Genomic DNA, 17,717 nt, shown 5'->3' with positions numbered 1-17,717 from the left:
ATCATTTAAAAAATTCCAAACATCATCTGCTTTCAGCTCGTCAAGCGATAATATTTGTCTTCTGTCATATTTTCAGTTGAATCCTTTTTGCGTATCAATTTCTGGGGAGTTGGACAGACATTTTAAACATATGTTTTATAGATTACTTTTTACACTGTTTTTTGTACATATAGAAGAACTACTCATTAATGAGCTTTAGAGAGGCTGGTAGATGGATGTTTGTTCCTTTCAGACAGAGCCAGGTTAGCTGTTTCCCCCTATTTCCAGTCATTAAGCTCAGCTAATTTGCTGCTAGCGGTAGCTTAATAAGAGTGCCATCAATCTCTTCATTGTACTTTTTGAAAGAAAGCAAATACGTGCATTTTCCAAAATCTTGAACTTTTCTTTCCCTCTGCTTGCACAGTAGTGCAACATATATCCTTTTCATGAGCTGTACGTCTCTTAACTTGTCATGAATCTTTTTGCTTCTTCACCAGAGCCAGCAGCAGAGTCACAGTCAGATGGTGTCCTCTCTGACAGCTCAACTCAGAGACACTCAGCAGGAGCTGAGGGAGAAGGAGAAGCAGAAGAAGGAGGCCGATAGAGCCTGGCAGAACAACAGAGAGGACAGAGAGAGGGAGGAGAGGAAACTGAGGGCCAGCCTGGAGAAGAGAGACAAGCTCATAGAGGTAAAGAGCAGGAATCTGTTTGGTCTCCAAAAAAATTTAATGCATGCACGTCAACAAGGAACAAACCAGCCATGTTAATTAAACCCTTGTGTTTCTAAACTGCAGTAAACTCTAGCAGACCACAGAGCTGTGTAACTCTGAGTGAATAAATAACTCAAGTATATTATTTTATGAAAGATATTGAATAAATAAATCGCATTATAAAACTGAACAAAACCAAACCAACAACAAATGAATAAATCCTGTTAATAAGAATAACATCCCTTTTTAAGGTTGTGAGATAATCTGAGCTTCATCATGAATTCTTGTGATGATGAGTGAGATCTTATATTTTTATTTGTAGCAAATCCTGTTGGATGCTGAGGAGCGGGACCATCTGTTCAGAGAGCTGCAGCAGAACCTGCAGAACAAACGTGAACCTCTGACGGCATTCAAACACACACTGTGATCGAGGACAACGGCGCCGACAAAATGCAAACTAACTGCACATGGACGAACGATTACTTTTGCACTTTCTTGCCTCCCCTATTTATGGTGGTGTATAGTAAGTCTATTTATATTTAGCTCTTTACATTTTTGAGGTTTGCATTTGCAGACCTGCCTCGTTCTGGCATGGGCCAAAGAAATGTTTAATTTTCTACAGACACTACAAAGCCTCTCTGAAGTGAATCAGTAATTTCAGACTCAGAGAGTCGGGTACAGGCTGATTGTTTTCAGCGTGGAGAGGGGTCAGGTCCAGCCTCTTAAAGCTGGATGTTTAATACTTGATTTAAAAGTCATCTAATTACTGTATTTAGTTAATTTTTTGAATGTAATGGGTCTAATGGCTCGGCAGTGATTGGATTTCATTTCATGCAGTGGGATTGTTGGTGATACAAACATTTCTGAATGGTATTGTAAGTGGATCTAGTGCGAGATTTTGGTACGATGTTGCTTTAAATCTGAATTTGCCTGTTTCTGTTCTACAAACTTTGCAGAAGTGTCTTTTATTTTGTTTGTCTTTTTACTTTCTCGGTACAGAACTGCCGTTGTTTTTCGGTTCACAGTCCCCACCTTTGCACTCATGGCGGGGATTACTTAGGACCAAAATATTTTTAACTGCTCTAAATTTCTGCTTTTATATACGTCTCTCTTATTTTGGAACTATTCTCAATTATTTTCAATGTTTACAAGTCTTGTATTGTTGATCTGGGACTTATTACTGGAGACATTTTCTGACCTTTAGCTCAAGAGAATTAAACACTCTGATTCAAATTGTCGTTGTCTGAAGATGTTATTTGTATACATGTATATGTAAAACCAGACAAAGAAGACTCAATATTGTATAGAGTGGTGTAGGGATAAAGTATTTTTGTAGGCTAATGCATAAGTTTGCACTGCCCGGGTTCCATTGACAAGAATTTGGACTGGATTCTGGATTACTGTCAAAAAATGAAATACGGCAAACATGATACACGTTTGTTCGGTAAAATTATCTTCAGAGTTGAACACCATATTAGTTATTTTAGAAGCGTGAAAGTAAAAAGATATTTATAAAACCACCGACTTTAAGAAGAGGGAACCGGAAGTGCTAAATGCCAACATTTAACCCTGTTTTAGGACTTATTACACCATATTTGTATCATAATAATTAATGGTGCTCAAATACACTTTGTAATCCGAAAGGAATTCAACAATATTGTTTTTTAAACTTCGTTTTTGAGCAATCACGTTTTGTCCGTTGTTTTGGCAGAGCGTACGTTGCTATGGGAAACAAGCTAACGTTAGTCCAACAGTGTGAATCGTGGAGTTAGGAAACTCACCCTTCCTTGTTAAATAATGGCGAACCAAAACACGGCGATATTTGTGAAATTCATTCATTAATCCAAAAAAATTAGTCCAAGATAAACAGCCTTCAGCTGCAGTTTGTTATTTTTATCAGCCTTCTCACCTCGCTCAACATTCGCCATCAACACCAACATGGCCGCAGCCTCGACACAGAAAAACTTAAATGAAAATCACAATAAATCTGTGCATAATGACAACTAGTTATGTAAAAGGGTAGTTCATAAGTTATCTGAGCTGCTCAGGAGCAGCTCTACTGTGTTTAAGTAACGGGTTTTAAACGACACAAAGTCACTAATGCGGCCGTTGGCGGTGCAGTCTTCTTAATAAGGTATTTTCATCTTATATTTCATTAGTTTAACGACAAACTGCCACTTTCTTAACTTGGAAAATAATCTTTTACATTGACAAACATCATATGTGTTTCATGGCACAGTCCAAACAGGATTTAAAAATGAATTTTGTCTCTCCATTCACTACCGTGCATAAGTTTTTTCCGAAATAACTTCCTCTGAGGAAACCGGAAAAGGCATGACGTTGGCACTGTCTTACCGAAATGCTTCCTGGGAACCGTAGTTGACATCTCCCTTGGTGTGTTAAATCTTATTTTACATCAAGGAACCACGTACTCTCCGACGCTGGTGTTAAAATGTTGTACTGATGATTAAACCGGAAGAGTTTTAATACCGGCCCATTCTAGATATGTTTCAGATCTGTGTCGCGTAAAAATGTAAAAGTTAAAATAAAAAAATTGGAAGTGTAGGAAACCTGAAATAGCAATACTGTAAAAGCCAGTCTTGAATGACAGTGCCCCCTGTCTTCATGTCTACTAAAGAGCTATGAGTTTCTTGTTACTTCAGGAACCGTTGCTATGGCGCTGATGCTTCAACACCTCACAAAGTTTTGACCCTGAATGCCTCACAGTGGTAAGTAGATGGGTTTAGGACATCCAGACACCTGGCAGCTGAGAGGAAAGCATTTATTTGGAGGAACGTGCATGTGAAGGAATGCAGGTCCAGTCGGTGCCCCTCGGCTCTGTCACCATCGGACCGGAGTCTTGGAGCGATGGCACGGTCCGCTCCATCCGGCGAGCGGAGCGCCTGGTGCGGCAGACTCGAGCCGGGCGGTCCGGGACCTTGAGCCGGCCCCGGAGCTGCAGCGCCGCCGCCGGTCCCACCCCAAAGCTCACAGACAGCCCAGCGGAAACATCCGAAGATAAGATCACACAGGAGGGATGTGGAGAGAGTCGTGACTCCTGCAAAAGTAAGATGACGAGGCCTCAGACTACAGGAGCAATGGTGAGCAAAACACAGGCTTTCATGACAGAACTGATCCACTATCTGTTGTCTTAAAGGGGCGCTGTGTAGTTCTGGAGAAGACATTCAAACTCAGAAATATTAGATTAACAATATTAATGACCCAATGATACAAACTCAAATATTTTATTTTTTCTAATACTGAATAAACAATCTGTTCTCAGGGGAAAATAAGCTCCACATAACACTGTTTAAAGATAAAAAAAAAAAAGTGGCAGGGTTAGGGTTAGGGTTAAAACAAAGAGTTTGTTTTTTTATGCTTGAACTAAATAAACAATCAAAACCGAAATGAAGATCTTTCTGTTCTGATTACATATTCTTCCCCAAAACTTCATAATGCACCTTTGAATGAAAAGTGGGGACAACTGAAGGTTAAGTCAATAAATAATCATATTTAAGAGGCTAATCATAAAATGTTTTAATTTCTAAAGTAACTAAAAACTGTTTTAATAAGATTACTGGATAAAAAAGTGCCATTTTTCACTTGGACATGTGGTGAGGTAGAGTTTATAAAGTTGTGTATCATGGAAACACTCAACATGGAAACTTACATCAAAACTGTTCTTAGGCACAGAATTTTATTAAATGTACTAACGTTCCACCTCTGACTCACATGTGATATTTTGCTGTCTAACACTCTTCTGAAGTTCCCCAGTGGTTCCCAGAGGACTGCCATGGCCCCGTTCCCGCCTACTAGCTTGCGTGAGCAGTGTGCCGGAGCCAGCGTTGCCGTGGCTGGTGAGTACATGCGGAGGGTGCGGGAGGTGGAGGGCCAGCTGCGCAGGCAGGCCGGCAGGGTGACGCAGGAAAGCGTCAAGCTGGAGAGGGAGAGGGTTCATCTGGAGAGGATGCTGCGCAGCCTCAGGACTGACCTGACTGTCAACAGGAGGAGCTCAGAGGGGAGGACCAGGAGGCCGCCCACTGCTGAGACGGTGAGTTTACACACTTAACCAAGAAGCAAATGCACATCACAGTTTAATTCATCTTACATTTATTTGGCTTAGGTGGCCCAAAACTGCTTTGGTGCTCCACCTAAGCCGTATAATGCCATGCCATGTTTCTCAAACATCCATGAAACTTGTGTTGAAATTCCTAAAATCACTTATCCAGTCAAGGTACTGCTCACATCAAATCATTTTTTAAATCCTTTCAATAATGACTGATGAATATGTTATCCAACACCGGTCTGGGTGTAAGTGATACAGCAGACTCTGGATTTATTCATTACGTTGTGTATTGTGAGCTCCATTCATCAAGGGGAGATGTGTTCACTGACAGGTCTGCTCTGCTGCAGGACAGAGACGGTGCTGATTACTTGTTGCTGTGTGAGAGAAGAGAGCTTGCCCAGTTGAAACAGGATCTGGAGGGAGCGCTGAGGAACACACTGACCCAGCTACAGGTGATTTACAACGTCACCTTCCTGTCTTCATCAGTTGACTCGTTTTCCTCCCCCGTGGTCTCTTTCTTTCCACTTCTCTCTCCATGTGATTTTCTGGCGTGACTGATGGAAGAAAAACAACACTGCCAAAGCTTTCACGCACCAATAACCTCCACCATTCTTTCTACATTACCCACAATGCAACTTGCACTGAGGGACATCACTGGAGGCAATTTATCTGATTACATGCAGCTTTCATCCTCTGTCTTACATGATAGTAAATTTGACCTCTTTGTTGTTTTTTTTTTAAGACTTTTGAACATATATCACCCCAGGCTTTAGAGAAACTGATGGACATTTTTCCTGCTGACATATTATAGTTACAGTACAATTTATTCATTAAGTAAATAACCAGCATATTTATCAGTATAATAACAACAACAAAGCAGTAAGGAATTAATCGTTACCTGCAGCCTCTTTAAGTCCCCTCTGTCTCTTCCAGGCCCTGGGTCAGAGCAGCAAGCAGCTGCTGGACTGTGCCGGTGAGAGGGCTCGCGTCCTGGAGCTGCTGCCTCACAGCGGCTCTGCTGGAAGACACCGCAGCGCTGCTCAGACCTTCTCCAAAACAGAACCCATCAGCCCATTTACACCAGGTACAGTCAGAACACCAAGTGGACCCGGATCAATTCCTACAGGCAAACAGGTTGTTGAAGCAAGAAAAGCAGCACTCGACAAAAAGTGAAAAATTAACAAGAAATGACACCAAAAAAGTAGCATAATTTGGAAAAAAGTAAAAACAGAGACTTCCAATCACAGTTATATGTTAATAAATCCATATCGGATCTTTGTTAGGCCAAAATAGCACTGCGGCAGTAGTTCTAAACCCAGAAACAGATACATTTATTGGTAAAAAATGTAAATACAATACAATATGGGAATATCAGTATTTGTAGAGTATATCAGAGGAAACACTACAGTGTAGTTCCTACAGCGGCCATGTAGGACAAGACTAAGAGTCTGCAGCCATGCTGGTAGCTCTATGTGGCCGTACTGATTGTTTATGAATAAATTTGTCTTCTTGCAGAATGTAAACAGGTTTTGGAATCATCCATTTTGACAGTCAACCAGTCACAGCTACTGAGGGAAAACATCAGACAGATGCTAACCAGCGCTATGACCCTGCAGAAGGCTGTTCACTGCTCCATCAATGATGGCCTGGTGAAGAAAATAGCAGAGACAGTCAGTCTGCAGGTAGACATTCATATTTGCATCATTTGAACAGCAGAATAATAAGACAACAATTCTAATTCTAACTGTCTTTTGTAGCAAAACCTGACTCTGATGTCTGCGGCCACCAGACAGGCCATGTTTCGCAAGCAGAGGGAAATTAACTGTATTCGTCACAGTCATGGCAGAGCGCAGGTCAGTGGTTATGTTGAACAGGATTATTGAATTTATCTGAGATTCAGTGTCAGTGACCAACACAAGTGTTATTATTCTCTTTACAGGGTCCAGAGTACAGCGGTGACATATTGTCCAGAGAGAAACTCAACAGGCCTCTGGTGCAGGTTTATCAGAGACACCCAGGGACGCAGTTACCTGAGGCTGCTCATCTCATACAGGTGGTTACTGCTTTAAAATGTCTATTTGTGTGTTCAGATTCAAGGAAACACACTAACAAATGATGGAGACAGAAACTTGTCTTGGGCTCAGTTTATGTCTTCACAACCGAGCAACCAAACTATTAATTACTGTACAAAGTTTTATTAAATCATTTATTAAGCATTTGTCAGTCCATTAAAGTGACTTAAATAAAAGTATGCTTTATCATAAAGTGTCACCAACAGCTGAAAACTATGCTAAATAAAGCCTCAGTTGACAAACAAACCTCAGGCAAGCTTGCATCACACGTCTGCAGACCACAATCTGCATAACCAACGTAAACCAAACCAAAACAGCGTCTTGTCTCTAGATATTGTGTCAGCATGGTAACTGTAAGGGGCTGCAGATAAACAGAGGCACAAACATTTGCAACAACTTGGGGGCACAGTTATTAATCAATTAGTTGTCAACCATTACATTAATCACTTACTATTTTTGATAAAATTGGTTTGAGTAGTTTTTACAGACAAAAATATCTACATTTCACATTCTTAAATGGGAATATTTTCTTGTTTATTTACTCCCCTTGTGACAGTAAACTGAATATCTTTGGGTTGTGGACAAAACAAGAGAACTAATCGAATAATCAAGACAACAAAAATTGTCAGATTAATCAATAATTTAAAAACTGGTTTGCTGCAGTTCTGCAGTAGAGAAAATAAAGAAGGTGTGGAGAAGAAGTTCATTCTTCCACTGTATCTCTACACTCCGTGCATACCAGAATCTCTTCGAATTCAAATATTTGCCAACAGATGTTCACGCCATATATTTAAAAAAGCATTCAGTGGTTTAACACTGACATCCTCTTTCTCACCTGCTGAGCGTCTCAAACAAACCAAACCAGGCTACATGTGTTTCCTGTTTGTCTCTCAGGGCAGTGCAGTGCTGAAGCGATGTCTAACGTCCTCTGAGGGTGAGCTGGCGAGGCTGCAGAGCACCTTTCTGCAGCTGCTGGACGACCTGCACGGCAAGAGAGCGGCAGCTCAGGTGGACGCGGCCGTTGTCCGCATGAGGCGTCAGCAGGTGGACAAGAGAGCCATGCCTTCCTTCCTCCAGCAGGAGGCCTGCAGAGGCCAACTCCGCCTGTCCTGTGCTCAGTAGAGCTGCAGCAAGCATGCAAGTAGAGAGCGATGATAGTGTTGAGTGTGTTGTGAGATAGAGGGAGCAGCCATGTGGGAAATGTAAAGTTTCAAGATTAGTTAGATGGGATAGAAGCTAAACTGTGTGGCTAAATGTACATGGACACCCCAGTTGACGTACCCTTGGGCTTGGTTTTGGCGGGGCCCCTGGCTAGCTCTTTGTGAAGATGCTGGGTACTACAAAGTTCTGAGGGGTTGGAAACTGTTTTCAAGGTTAGCAATAAACTTCAGTTCCAATGCATTTCTTGAAAATTGCTTGATTTTCAGCTAAAATGTATTGGACAGATTGAGAGTGAAAGCAGATATGAAATATGAAAAGTACGGGGAATCACATAAGATGCCTCTAGAATCTAACTAACAATGTTCTGGCATGAGCAGTAACCATTTGACTGCCAAGGCGCTCGCTGTTGATATTATTTTAAGGGAATAGTGTGCAAATGGCCCACACGGAGTAATGTCTCAACCTTGTCTGGCAGCTTTGGTATGAATGAGACGGTGGACTGTGATGATCTTATTACTGCTCTTGTGGCCGAATGGGAACAAATCCCTGCAGCCAGGTTCCAAAATCTTGTGAAACGCCTGAAACCAAAAGAGTGGAGGCTGCTGCAGCAGCAGATGTGTTCAGAATGAAAAATACATATGGGTATATGTTGATGATGTCCATATACTTTTGGCCACATAGTGTTTGTTTCTGCTCTGACCTGCGCACTGTGCAATGACATTTTAAACTATGGAATTTAATAAAAAGTAAAACAAAAAAAAAAGTGTACAAACTAATGTGCAAGACTTTCACTTTCTGAGTTTAGGTAACTTAGACAAATGCAGTAAACAATGGCCTTCTATCAGAAGGAAAACCGTGGATGGAGATGTTGTAGTGTCTAATATGATTATCTTATCTAACGACATGATCAGATTTCTCATTGAAACCCCGTTATCTACGCATTAAACCACAGCATCAGAGTTTATTTAGAGGAAAAAAAACAGCTTTAAAGACCTGAGAATAAACACTGTTCCTACCTCCTTGTCAGAGTTCTAGTCATGGGACTGCAGGTCACTTGACATCCATCCCACCAAACTCAACGTCTTTCATTAGGAGATAAGAGATGATTTAATAGACCTGCCCTGTTCTACTTTCATACACACGCCATGCCTTTTCAGTCTGTATACAAATACAAGATATAACATATTTAAATTTTACCCTAAACTTGACAAAGCCCTATTGATTCTCTAAAACCTGAATGGGGCTATTCTCTGCAGGACAGTGAGCCTCTGCAGCGCTGTAACATCAGGGCTGTCACCGAGAAGCTAACACCCTAACTAAATCATAAGTGTGGGGGTGTGGAGATTCCTGGAGTTAATGAACAGCTTATCAGTACAACCAGAAGACATTTACCGTCAGATGTCTGCAGCTGGACTGGCCGAGGAAGCTGAGAAAAACTGGATAGAGCTCATCGGAAACTGAAGGACTCAAACAGTTTCTTGTGATCGAGACATAGACAGCTGGTTTGATCCACAAAGACAACAAGAAAGAGACGAGCTTAAGAATTGGGCTGCAAGAATACTTTGTCCCTGTGAGACAGATACAATCAGTAATGTCGAAGCTGGTTTGCCCTCTGATTCTCCTATGTTTACTACCAGCTGTGGGTAAGTGAACAAAACATAAGTGTGTGTGTGTTTGTGTGTTTTCTTGAGTGTATGAATGTAGAAAATGTGCTGCTGCCAACAGAAATAATGTTCTTTTGAATTGCTTTTGCAGCAGTAGCTAATAGTAGCGCTGCAGCTAACAATTATTTTTTTCACTGATCAATCTGCTCTTTGTTTTCTGCACCAAATGAACCATTTGGTCTATAACATGTTAGACAATGGTACACATTTGTACATAATAATTTCATTGAGCCCCTGTTTAAATACTCAAATGTCCTGTTATGTCTGACTGACAGTCAAAACACAAACAAATTCAATTTACTATAAAAAAAAAGGACAAAAAAAAAGAAAAATAACCAGAAAACCCTCACATTTGAGAAGCTGGAACCGGCATTTTTTGGCATTTTGACTCAAAAAAGTTGATAAAACAATCACATGATTAAAAAATGTATGCCAATTAGTCAACAAATTGCTTCAGCTTTAGCAAATATACTTTTTGTGTCAACAGTGAAGCTTTCTGTTATTGTTACCTCCACCAAGGACATTATTTTTTCTCCAGTGTTCGTTTATGGATTGTCAGCAAGATTACACAAAAACTACCAAACAGATTACCATGAAACTTGGATGGGGGAAGGGTTCCAGCCCAGAATAAACCCCATTGACCTTTCATGTTGATCTGGATAAAGGGACGGATCCAGGGTTTTTTTCTCTAACATTGCGAGAAATCAGACATATTTATATAACTGCATGGTATCCAGGAGTGAGAACAAAACGTTACTGTTGGACTGCCTTTCAACTTAATTCATTGATTTACTTACATAATAACAGTTATAACATAGTAACAGTTATATAACCATAAAGCAATCTATACTTATAGTATACAACCCCGATTCTGAAAGAGTTGGGATGGTATGCAATATACAATAAGATTATTTTTAATTTAATGCCAGCGTCACATTTCAAATAAGTTGGGACAGTGGCAACAAAACACTGAGTTGTGAATGCTTAAATTCATGAAATGGTGTAAAAAAAAGGGGGGGGGGGGGGGGGGCATCCTGGAAAAAGCTCAGTTGTTCAAAGGCAAGGACGGGGCGAGGTTCACCACTTTGTGAAACACATGATTGTATAAAGGATCTTACTACATGGGCTCTTCGTAAAAGTTGTCAGTAAACAGCTGTGTTTGCAAATGATTGTATTCTCTTTTTATTCACACTTTACACATTGATTTAAAAAAGACCATTTTGGTTTTAACCACCTTGTCTGTTCCTCAGTTCCCCTCTTCTGTTACACCTGTGTGTTCCCCGCCATCTCACCTCTGGACTGTATCAGATTCCCTCTGAGGTGTCCACCCGGGCAGGTCTGTCTGTCCAGCAGAGCCGTGGGTGAGAAAGGTGAGGGCGCCTCATGTCACTGAAAACAAAATTCAAATGAATCAAAACTGAGAAAAAGAACTGAGAAAGATGTTTCTCTGCCCAGTTCGAGATGAGTCGGTGTGGTTGATTTTTTTTCTTTTTCTTTTTGCGAGTCTCTTCCAAACTGATGTTTCCATTGAACTTTACTCTGACTTTCAGGAGACTTCCGTGTGGTGCTGTATGAGAAAAGCTGCATCCTGCCTTCCCTGTGTGGAGTCACGGGTGAAAAATACACCATGGGACTCAACTTCACCTTCACCAATGAATGCTGCAACACACATCTGTGCAACAGAGCTGCAACACCCACTACCTCCTACTGGACTGCCACATTGCTCACACTACTTATTTCATACTCAGTTTGGTGAATAAAACAATGGAGATAACCATTTTGATACACATAGAGCAAAGTTGCTTTTCCTGCCCTCTAATGGCCTGACATTTTAGTTAACTTCCTTTTAGTAACCTTGCACTAATCTGTGCTTTCTTTTACCTCAAGTGTGAGATGGAAAAAAAATATTTTTCTCTGATTATTGCAAACTCACAGAGCTGGAGGGGAGAGAGTGGGGAGGCGTGTTTAGTTTGTCCCCGTGATTGAGTAATTTTATGCAAACTTTGATCAAATAAACAACCTCTATCCAATCATCTGTCAACTTTGTCTAAGAGGGCATGAAAACAGTTTTGTTTTTGCTCCCATTTTTCACAAGTTGAAGTAATAGATTCAAGACCACCGGACAGGTGTGGCATGTCAAGATGCTGAGTAGACAACATGATAAATGCACAGGTGTCCTTTGTACTGATCACAGTAAAAGGCGACTCCAAAATGTGGCGTTTTATTACAACCTGTCACAAATCTTGAGCAAGTAGCACGTTAGCTTCAGGAGTGTCCACCAGAGCTCTAGCTGTAGAGCTGTAACCCGTGAACTGAATGTTGCAACATCTGTGGCGTTGTGTTGCCTGATAAAACTGCACATTTGGACATCAGATGTTCACTCATCACGTTGAGTCATTTTATCTGTGTTGAAAGAATTGTATATGAAAGTATACATTGGACCGATTGTTTTTGTTTGAGCATATAAACACATTTTTTGTATGCTTGTTTTGTATTATGCTCATGTCAAAATTGTACTAATCTATCAGCAACACATTTTCTTTAAACCTTTTTTTTTTTTTTTACAGCAAGTACTCAGCAGTATACAGCAATTATAACGAGAAGCACCAGTGTTACATACAACATTAGTTATAGTTCTGTTCAGATGATAATGCACTAAACAATAAAGAGATATCAACACACTTGCTGTTTTGCTCATTGAATTACCTGAGTTAGGATAAAAACAACAATACACAAGTTAAAACCAGGACAGCTTGTGACAATAAGTTGTTTTTCATGAAGAAACCAAAGAGCGGCGCCATTTTGTTTCTGTCTACTCTCCTTTAAAACAACAAGTGCTGATGATTTTGTCCCAACTGAGCAGAAACTCATCAGTGGTATGATAATAATAATAATAATAATGATACATAAATGATTGAGCTAGAATAAACATAGACAATGTACTTGGTAGAAGCAGGGCAACTTGTGCCATCAAGTTGTTTTTCAGGACAAAACCAATTAGCGGCGCCATTTTGTTTCTTTCAAATCCACCAGGTGCTGATGATTTACTCCAACTCAAGAGAAAAACAATTGTGTTAAAATAAATGAATAAATAAAAAATTGAGGTAGGATAAGCATCAACAATTAAATACACTTGTTAAAATGTAACGGTGCCATTTTGTTTCTTTCTGCTTCCTTTTAAACAAAGTGCTGTTGATTCTGGAGAATCAATTCGTAGTAATAATAATAATTAAACTAGGAAAATAATCAACAATACACTTTTATAAATCAGGACAACTTGTGGCATTAAGTTGTTTTTCATAAAACAACCAGTGAGCGGCGCCATTTTGTTTCTTTCCGCCTCTTTTTAACCACCAGGTGCTGATGATTTGGCTCCAACTGAGGTGAAAACCATCAGTGATGATACTCTTTGACTAAAAATGTTTAGTTTCAACTTTAAAATACAAATTAAACTTCCGGGCATGGTTTACCTTCTACTGTTCCTCACGTTGCCGCTGTTTTCCTCCACTGATGGAGGAGGAACACCACCAACGTCCGAGGCTTCACATCAAACCACCCAGGTGATGAGAAAGGTTTCCCGGAGAGAAACACCGAGGCTGCCGCCGCCGTACCTGCACCTCCCCGTGTTTGTGGACTCCAGGACGCCGCTGGTGGAGAAGGAGCAGTTCTCTCCAGCTAGAGGTACCGGGCAGGAGCCTTTACCCGAGCCCGTCCGGGAAATCCTGCTCCCGGTTCGGCCGAGCACCAGTCCGCCCAGCGCTTCGGGTGTTTCCGTGAAGACTTCGTGCAAGCTGAAGAAAATCCTTGTGCAGGTGCAGAGGAGCATTTTGGGAACCGGTGAACCACTTTCTCGGGTCACACTGGGAACATGTCGACCCAGTAAATCTACTGCAGATTACATTTATTTTGAATATGACCTCGGCTTGTGTGGAACTAAACGCAAGGTGAGTTTAAAGCCCAACTTTTACAGTTTGTAGCTATACTATGCTGTGGAACCAGGGGTGGAAATCTTGGTCTAAACTTTGGTCTGACTTGAAATATATCAACATAAGTCTGATGGATTGTCACCAAATTTGGTACAGACATTTATAGATCCCAGGGGATAACTCCCACTGACTGTGGTGATCTCCTGACAATCACTCTTGTGCCACCAGAGGCTAACATTTATTTGTTGAGGGTCGCAATGTAGTCGATCAACTATTCTGACAATAGATTAATGAATGTATTTTCCAGGAAATGCAAAGAAAATGATAGAAACAGTCTCTTAAGAGTAAGTTTTATGTCTTTTTGGTAATATTACATTGTAGTCAGTTGAATATAAGTGGATATTGGCCTCCAGGATGCTGGAGTTTGTAATGTACATACACCAAACATTTTAATGATAATGAAAACAAAAACAATCAGCAGCACAGTTAATAATGAGAAAGTTGCAGTCCTAGGCCAACCAACTGTTGGATGGACTGTCATGAAATATGGTAAACAAAGTCATTAATATCTGAAGACGGTTGGTAAAATTTTACGTCAGTCAGGTCAGAATTTGTCCAGTACACGATTTTATGAGAAGAAAACCCCCAAATTAAAGTGTAACGCCACCTTTTTACACATTAAGGTGTGTTTCCAGGTCTTTGGGAGTACAACTACCTAAAAAGAACAATGGATTTTGTACCTCCAGAGGAAGCTGCCTTTAACCTGATATATTATCTGATATACAATGACGCTTTGAGGATACTTTTAAAAAGGCCCAGATGGACCAGTGCTAGTGAGCTGTTTGTGAGCGCTGGAGTGAACACACTGCAAGCAGTTCTGAGAAATGTAATGCACAGGTTCATCTGCCGGTTAAATGATTCTGAGAATCAAAATGTTGTGGCAATGGTGAACATCATGTATAGTGACACGCGCTGCACGTCTCAGTTTTGGGGGCACTGGTATAAGTGTCTTTTAAAAATGAGTCATTAGATTATTATGTTTTTATTTTATTGTGTGTTTCTTAATCCTTTTGTACTGTGTGTCTTGCTTTTATTTTTTGTATGGACCTTGAGTCTGAAAATAAAGCTTATCTATCTATCTATCTATATTGCCCCCAGTGATGTCACTCATTGCTTAAATTGCATTGTGGGTAATGTAGGCCCCATGTTTTCAAAAAGAAGACGAATGGTGATATCTCTTGTTCTGCTGTATCTTTTTTGATCATTTGTTCTTTAAACTGTCCAATAGTGTAATAGGAATGTGATGTAGATCAGTGGACTGCTTTTCAAACAATAGCATCTACATTACCCACAATGCAACGTAGCCACTTGATGACATCCGTGGAAGTCATTTAACAGATTACATGTAGCCTCATCTGGAACCACAAAAGGCTTTATACTACTTTTTTGTATATGCACAAAGAGACTTTAATATGGAAAATGGATGGAGTTGCCCTTTTTAATCTCACAGCCTCAGCTGTACTTATACACATTTGCATGCTAACTCTGATGATGAACATGGTAAAGATGTATATCTGCAGGTCAACACTGTCATTGTGTATAGCATTTAGTTCAAAGCCCAACTTTGCGAACAGTAAGTAAAGACCATTAGCATGGCTCTAAACTCTCAGTCTTGTGGTAATTCACACTTAAGATTTATAATTTAGATAATTGTGTTTTGCAGATAAATAACAACCAGGTGATCTATACAAACGCACTACGATATGACCCACTGAGACTCCAAGGACCAATCAGGCGAGCGGCGCCCTTCACCATGCCTGTTGTATGTTTTTATAACAGGTAAGACCTGTGCTGGATTTGGAGCATAAAGCGTTCTGCGCCAAGTTCTTTATTACATAAAATACTGTATTAAAACTGTTTTTATCTGGTCAATGTATTTAACTGTTTAGGTACCAATATTCCTACAAAATTGGCTACACACCAAAGATGCAGATGCGTAAGATCTTTAAACCAATGAAGACGGGAGCGAAATTCATTCTGACTCCACGAAATGGTAAAAACCTGCAAAAACATATCTTATTATCAGCCCCAACTGTGTCCTGTGTCTTGTAAAGGTCTTGGAAAACAATTAGAATCCTTTTGAATTGAATCTTGCTGTCTGACTGCTTCCTTCTGTCCGTCAGCTCAGTGGGAAAGGCTTTCCCCGTCAGATCAGTACGTGCTAGGAAAGCCCATGTACTTTGAGGCCGAGGCTCCATCCATGTCCCAAGGTGAAAGACTGTATGTCCACTTGTGTTACGCGACTCCTGAGAAGTCCCCCACCTCCAAGCCTCAGTTTCCAGTCGTGAAAAACTTTGGGTAGTAAACACCTCAAACTAACACCAACTGGACACCTGAGAGCTGAGATTTATTGTCACAAGAAACAGAATTGTATAAAAATGTTATTCTCAGGTTTTCTCTCGCTCTGTTAAAGGTGTATGGTTGAAAGCAAGGACAGTCGCTCCAGATTCGTCCCATACAAAACCAATGCTGTGAGATTCACTGTGGACGCCTTCCTGTTCAAGGGAATGACGGGCCAGGTGAGCAGAGAGGCTTTAAGAAGTATTGCAATTTGTTAGTGTAATTTTTTTTTTTATGATATGGTGATTTTGCAGCCTTTTCTTAATACTTTGCTATAAATTGTCTGGTATTTGTTTTAATACTGTGCTCAAAAACTGCCGGGGTATCTTGTGATCTGCTCTCCTGAAGCAGCTCTACATGCACTGCAGCATGTCTGTGGGCAGTTCCACCCCAACACCAACAGCCAAGTCCTGTAACTACGATACAAAAGCAAAAAGGTTCAGTTTTTTTTTTCTTGAAGTAATTGGAATGAGACATAAAAGGTTTAAATGTGCTGTCCAGTTCTTTCCAAAAAAAGGAATCAAATCTTCAACACTGTTTTTCTCAGATGGGTTGAGCTGTATGGAGCAGACTCAGTGTGCAGCTGCTGCGACTCCGACTGCAGCTCGGCTGCAACCACAGGTCAGTCTCTGCTTCCCTCAGTTTCCAAAATAAAACATCTCGTTACCATTAGATAATAAGGCTAGATACATTCTTTATTGTCAACAAAGCCCATGAAAAGACCAAAACTAACAATTATTTGATCATAAGTTTGTCTGTGTAGTCACAGACTTGCTGTGCCACCGTCCTCAGAAATTCTGCTGCTATTGATACTCACTAGTGCATCAGACGCCTATTATTTTGTAAACTGTAAATAGTCTGCAGTGAATGCAGCATTTGGTTCTGCTGGAGTAAGGTTTAGAAACTTATTAGGATTTTTCTTTTAAATAAGTATTTTCTATATGGTTATTTTTATCCATTCACCAAGAAGGTTATGTTTTCTCCCGTGCCAATTTTTTATTTGTTTGTTTTGTTGGCTGTTTTTTTTAGCTGACTTACACAAAAACCACGGTACGAATTTCCCCAAAACTTGGATGGTGGATTGGTCTCGGCTCAGAATAAACCCCATTAACTTTTGTTGTGGAGGCAGATTCAGTGGTGGATCCAGAATGTTTTTCTCACTTACTTTAACATGGCCAGACATGACATTTCCTTCACTTTCTCGTGAAAAATTGCATGGATCTGGCATATTTAGATGGTTGTATATGAATGAGTACAATATGACAAAATGGATCTAGCCCACTTTTTTGTTTTTTAATTGTAGCTTCTGTGGTTGTATTCTAATTTCAAATATTCAATATTTTCCAGTCACCAAAATAATCAGCAGCAGGCCGTGGACCATAGAGCCCAAAGTGAAACCCACACTCGCCCCGAAGAGGAAGACTGTTTCCACCACAACAAAAACAACAACTACATCAACAGCACCACAGTCTACTAGAAAGGGGACTGAATGGAGGACGGAGGTGGCTGCGACTCCAATGGGTAAGGTGGAGAGTGTGGTGAAGGAGTTGGAGTGGCCGTTTGGAGGTGGAGGAGTGACCTGGGTCGAGGTGGAAGGTGAGGAGCAGCAGGTGAAGGGGTCTGCTGTTGTGGAGGAGCAGGTGGAGGAGGAGGAGGAGGAAATGGAGGAGGTCACAGAACCTCGCACAATATTCGAAGACATTTTTGACTTTGACAAATAAAGCTGACGTTGACAGTGA

The 17,717-nt window shown here is 40.6% G+C and overlaps 4 protein-coding genes and 1 long non-coding RNA gene across 12 annotated transcripts in view; 4 read left to right on the top strand and 1 right to left on the bottom strand.

The window, feature by feature from the left end:
- LOC115567583 (uncharacterized) overlaps window positions 1-1,926 on the top strand; it is a 13,442-nt gene extending 11,516 nt beyond the window's left edge. The window contains exons 10-11 of the mRNA XM_030394308.1: window positions 477-668; window positions 1,012-1,926. Of these exons, the coding sequence (XP_030250168.1) occupies window positions 477-668; window positions 1,012-1,116 (297 nt within the window). The 3' untranslated portion in view covers window positions 1,117-1,926. The remainder of the gene's footprint in view (window positions 1-476; window positions 669-1,011) is intronic.
- Window positions 1-13,261, bottom strand: part of LOC115567588 (uncharacterized) — a 17,439-nt gene extending 4,178 nt beyond the window's left edge. The window contains exons 1-9 of one of the 7 annotated variants that reach the window (XR_003981224.1): window positions 13,123-13,261; window positions 10,945-11,041; window positions 9,381-9,487; window positions 9,005-9,146; window positions 7,663-7,951; window positions 6,353-6,401; window positions 5,654-5,875; window positions 4,422-5,309; window positions 3,045-3,747 (exon numbers count right to left, since the gene is read on the bottom strand). This is a non-coding gene — a long non-coding RNA (uncharacterized LOC115567588). The remainder of the gene's footprint in view (window positions 1-3,044; window positions 3,748-4,421; window positions 5,310-5,653; window positions 5,876-6,352; window positions 6,402-7,662; window positions 7,952-9,004; window positions 9,147-9,380; window positions 9,488-10,944; window positions 11,042-13,122) is intronic. The other 6 variants (XR_003981223.1, XR_003981226.1, XR_003981228.1 and 3 more) reach the window with 6 other exon arrangements.
- On the top strand, window positions 3,476-8,960 carry tektl1 (tektin like 1). The gene is made up of 8 exons (XM_030394312.1): window positions 3,476-3,790; window positions 4,456-4,740; window positions 5,103-5,207; window positions 5,689-5,839; window positions 6,271-6,437; window positions 6,513-6,608; window positions 6,695-6,808; window positions 7,722-8,960. The coding sequence occupies exons 1-8, from the start codon at window positions 3,500-3,502 to the stop codon at window positions 7,947-7,949; spliced, it is 1,437 nt and encodes a 478-aa protein (XP_030250172.1). The 5' UTR covers window positions 3,476-3,499; the 3' UTR covers window positions 7,950-8,960.
- On the top strand, window positions 9,481-12,334 carry LOC115567587 (sperm acrosome membrane-associated protein 4-like). Its single transcript, XM_030394313.1, has 3 exons — window positions 9,481-9,631; window positions 10,903-11,022; window positions 11,203-12,334. Exons 1-3 carry the CDS (start codon window positions 9,580-9,582, stop codon window positions 11,406-11,408), a joined length of 378 nt encoding a protein of 125 aa, XP_030250173.1. The 5' UTR covers window positions 9,481-9,579; the 3' UTR covers window positions 11,409-12,334.
- On the top strand, window positions 12,976-17,717 carry zp3d.2 (zona pellucida glycoprotein 3d tandem duplicate 2). Of its 2 annotated transcripts, none has more exons than XM_030394311.1 (8): window positions 12,976-13,596; window positions 15,302-15,417; window positions 15,528-15,631; window positions 15,762-15,936; window positions 16,052-16,157; window positions 16,330-16,415; window positions 16,526-16,599; window positions 17,326-17,717. In XM_030394311.1, exons 1-8 carry the CDS (start codon window positions 13,072-13,074, stop codon window positions 17,697-17,699), a joined length of 1,560 nt encoding a protein of 519 aa, XP_030250171.1. In that variant the 5' UTR covers window positions 12,976-13,071; the 3' UTR covers window positions 17,700-17,717. The 2 variants fall into 2 exon arrangements, with proteins under 2 accessions (XP_030250171.1, XP_030250170.1); XM_030394310.1 differs by having other exon boundaries at window positions 16,327-16,415.

This window comes from Sparus aurata, chromosome 17 (genome assembly GCF_900880675.1).
Source record: "Sparus aurata chromosome 17, fSpaAur1.1, whole genome shotgun sequence".
NCBI classification, from domain to species: Eukaryota; Metazoa; Chordata; class Actinopteri; order Spariformes; family Sparidae; genus Sparus; species Sparus aurata.
This window is presented reverse-complemented; position numbering and strand designations above follow the sequence as displayed.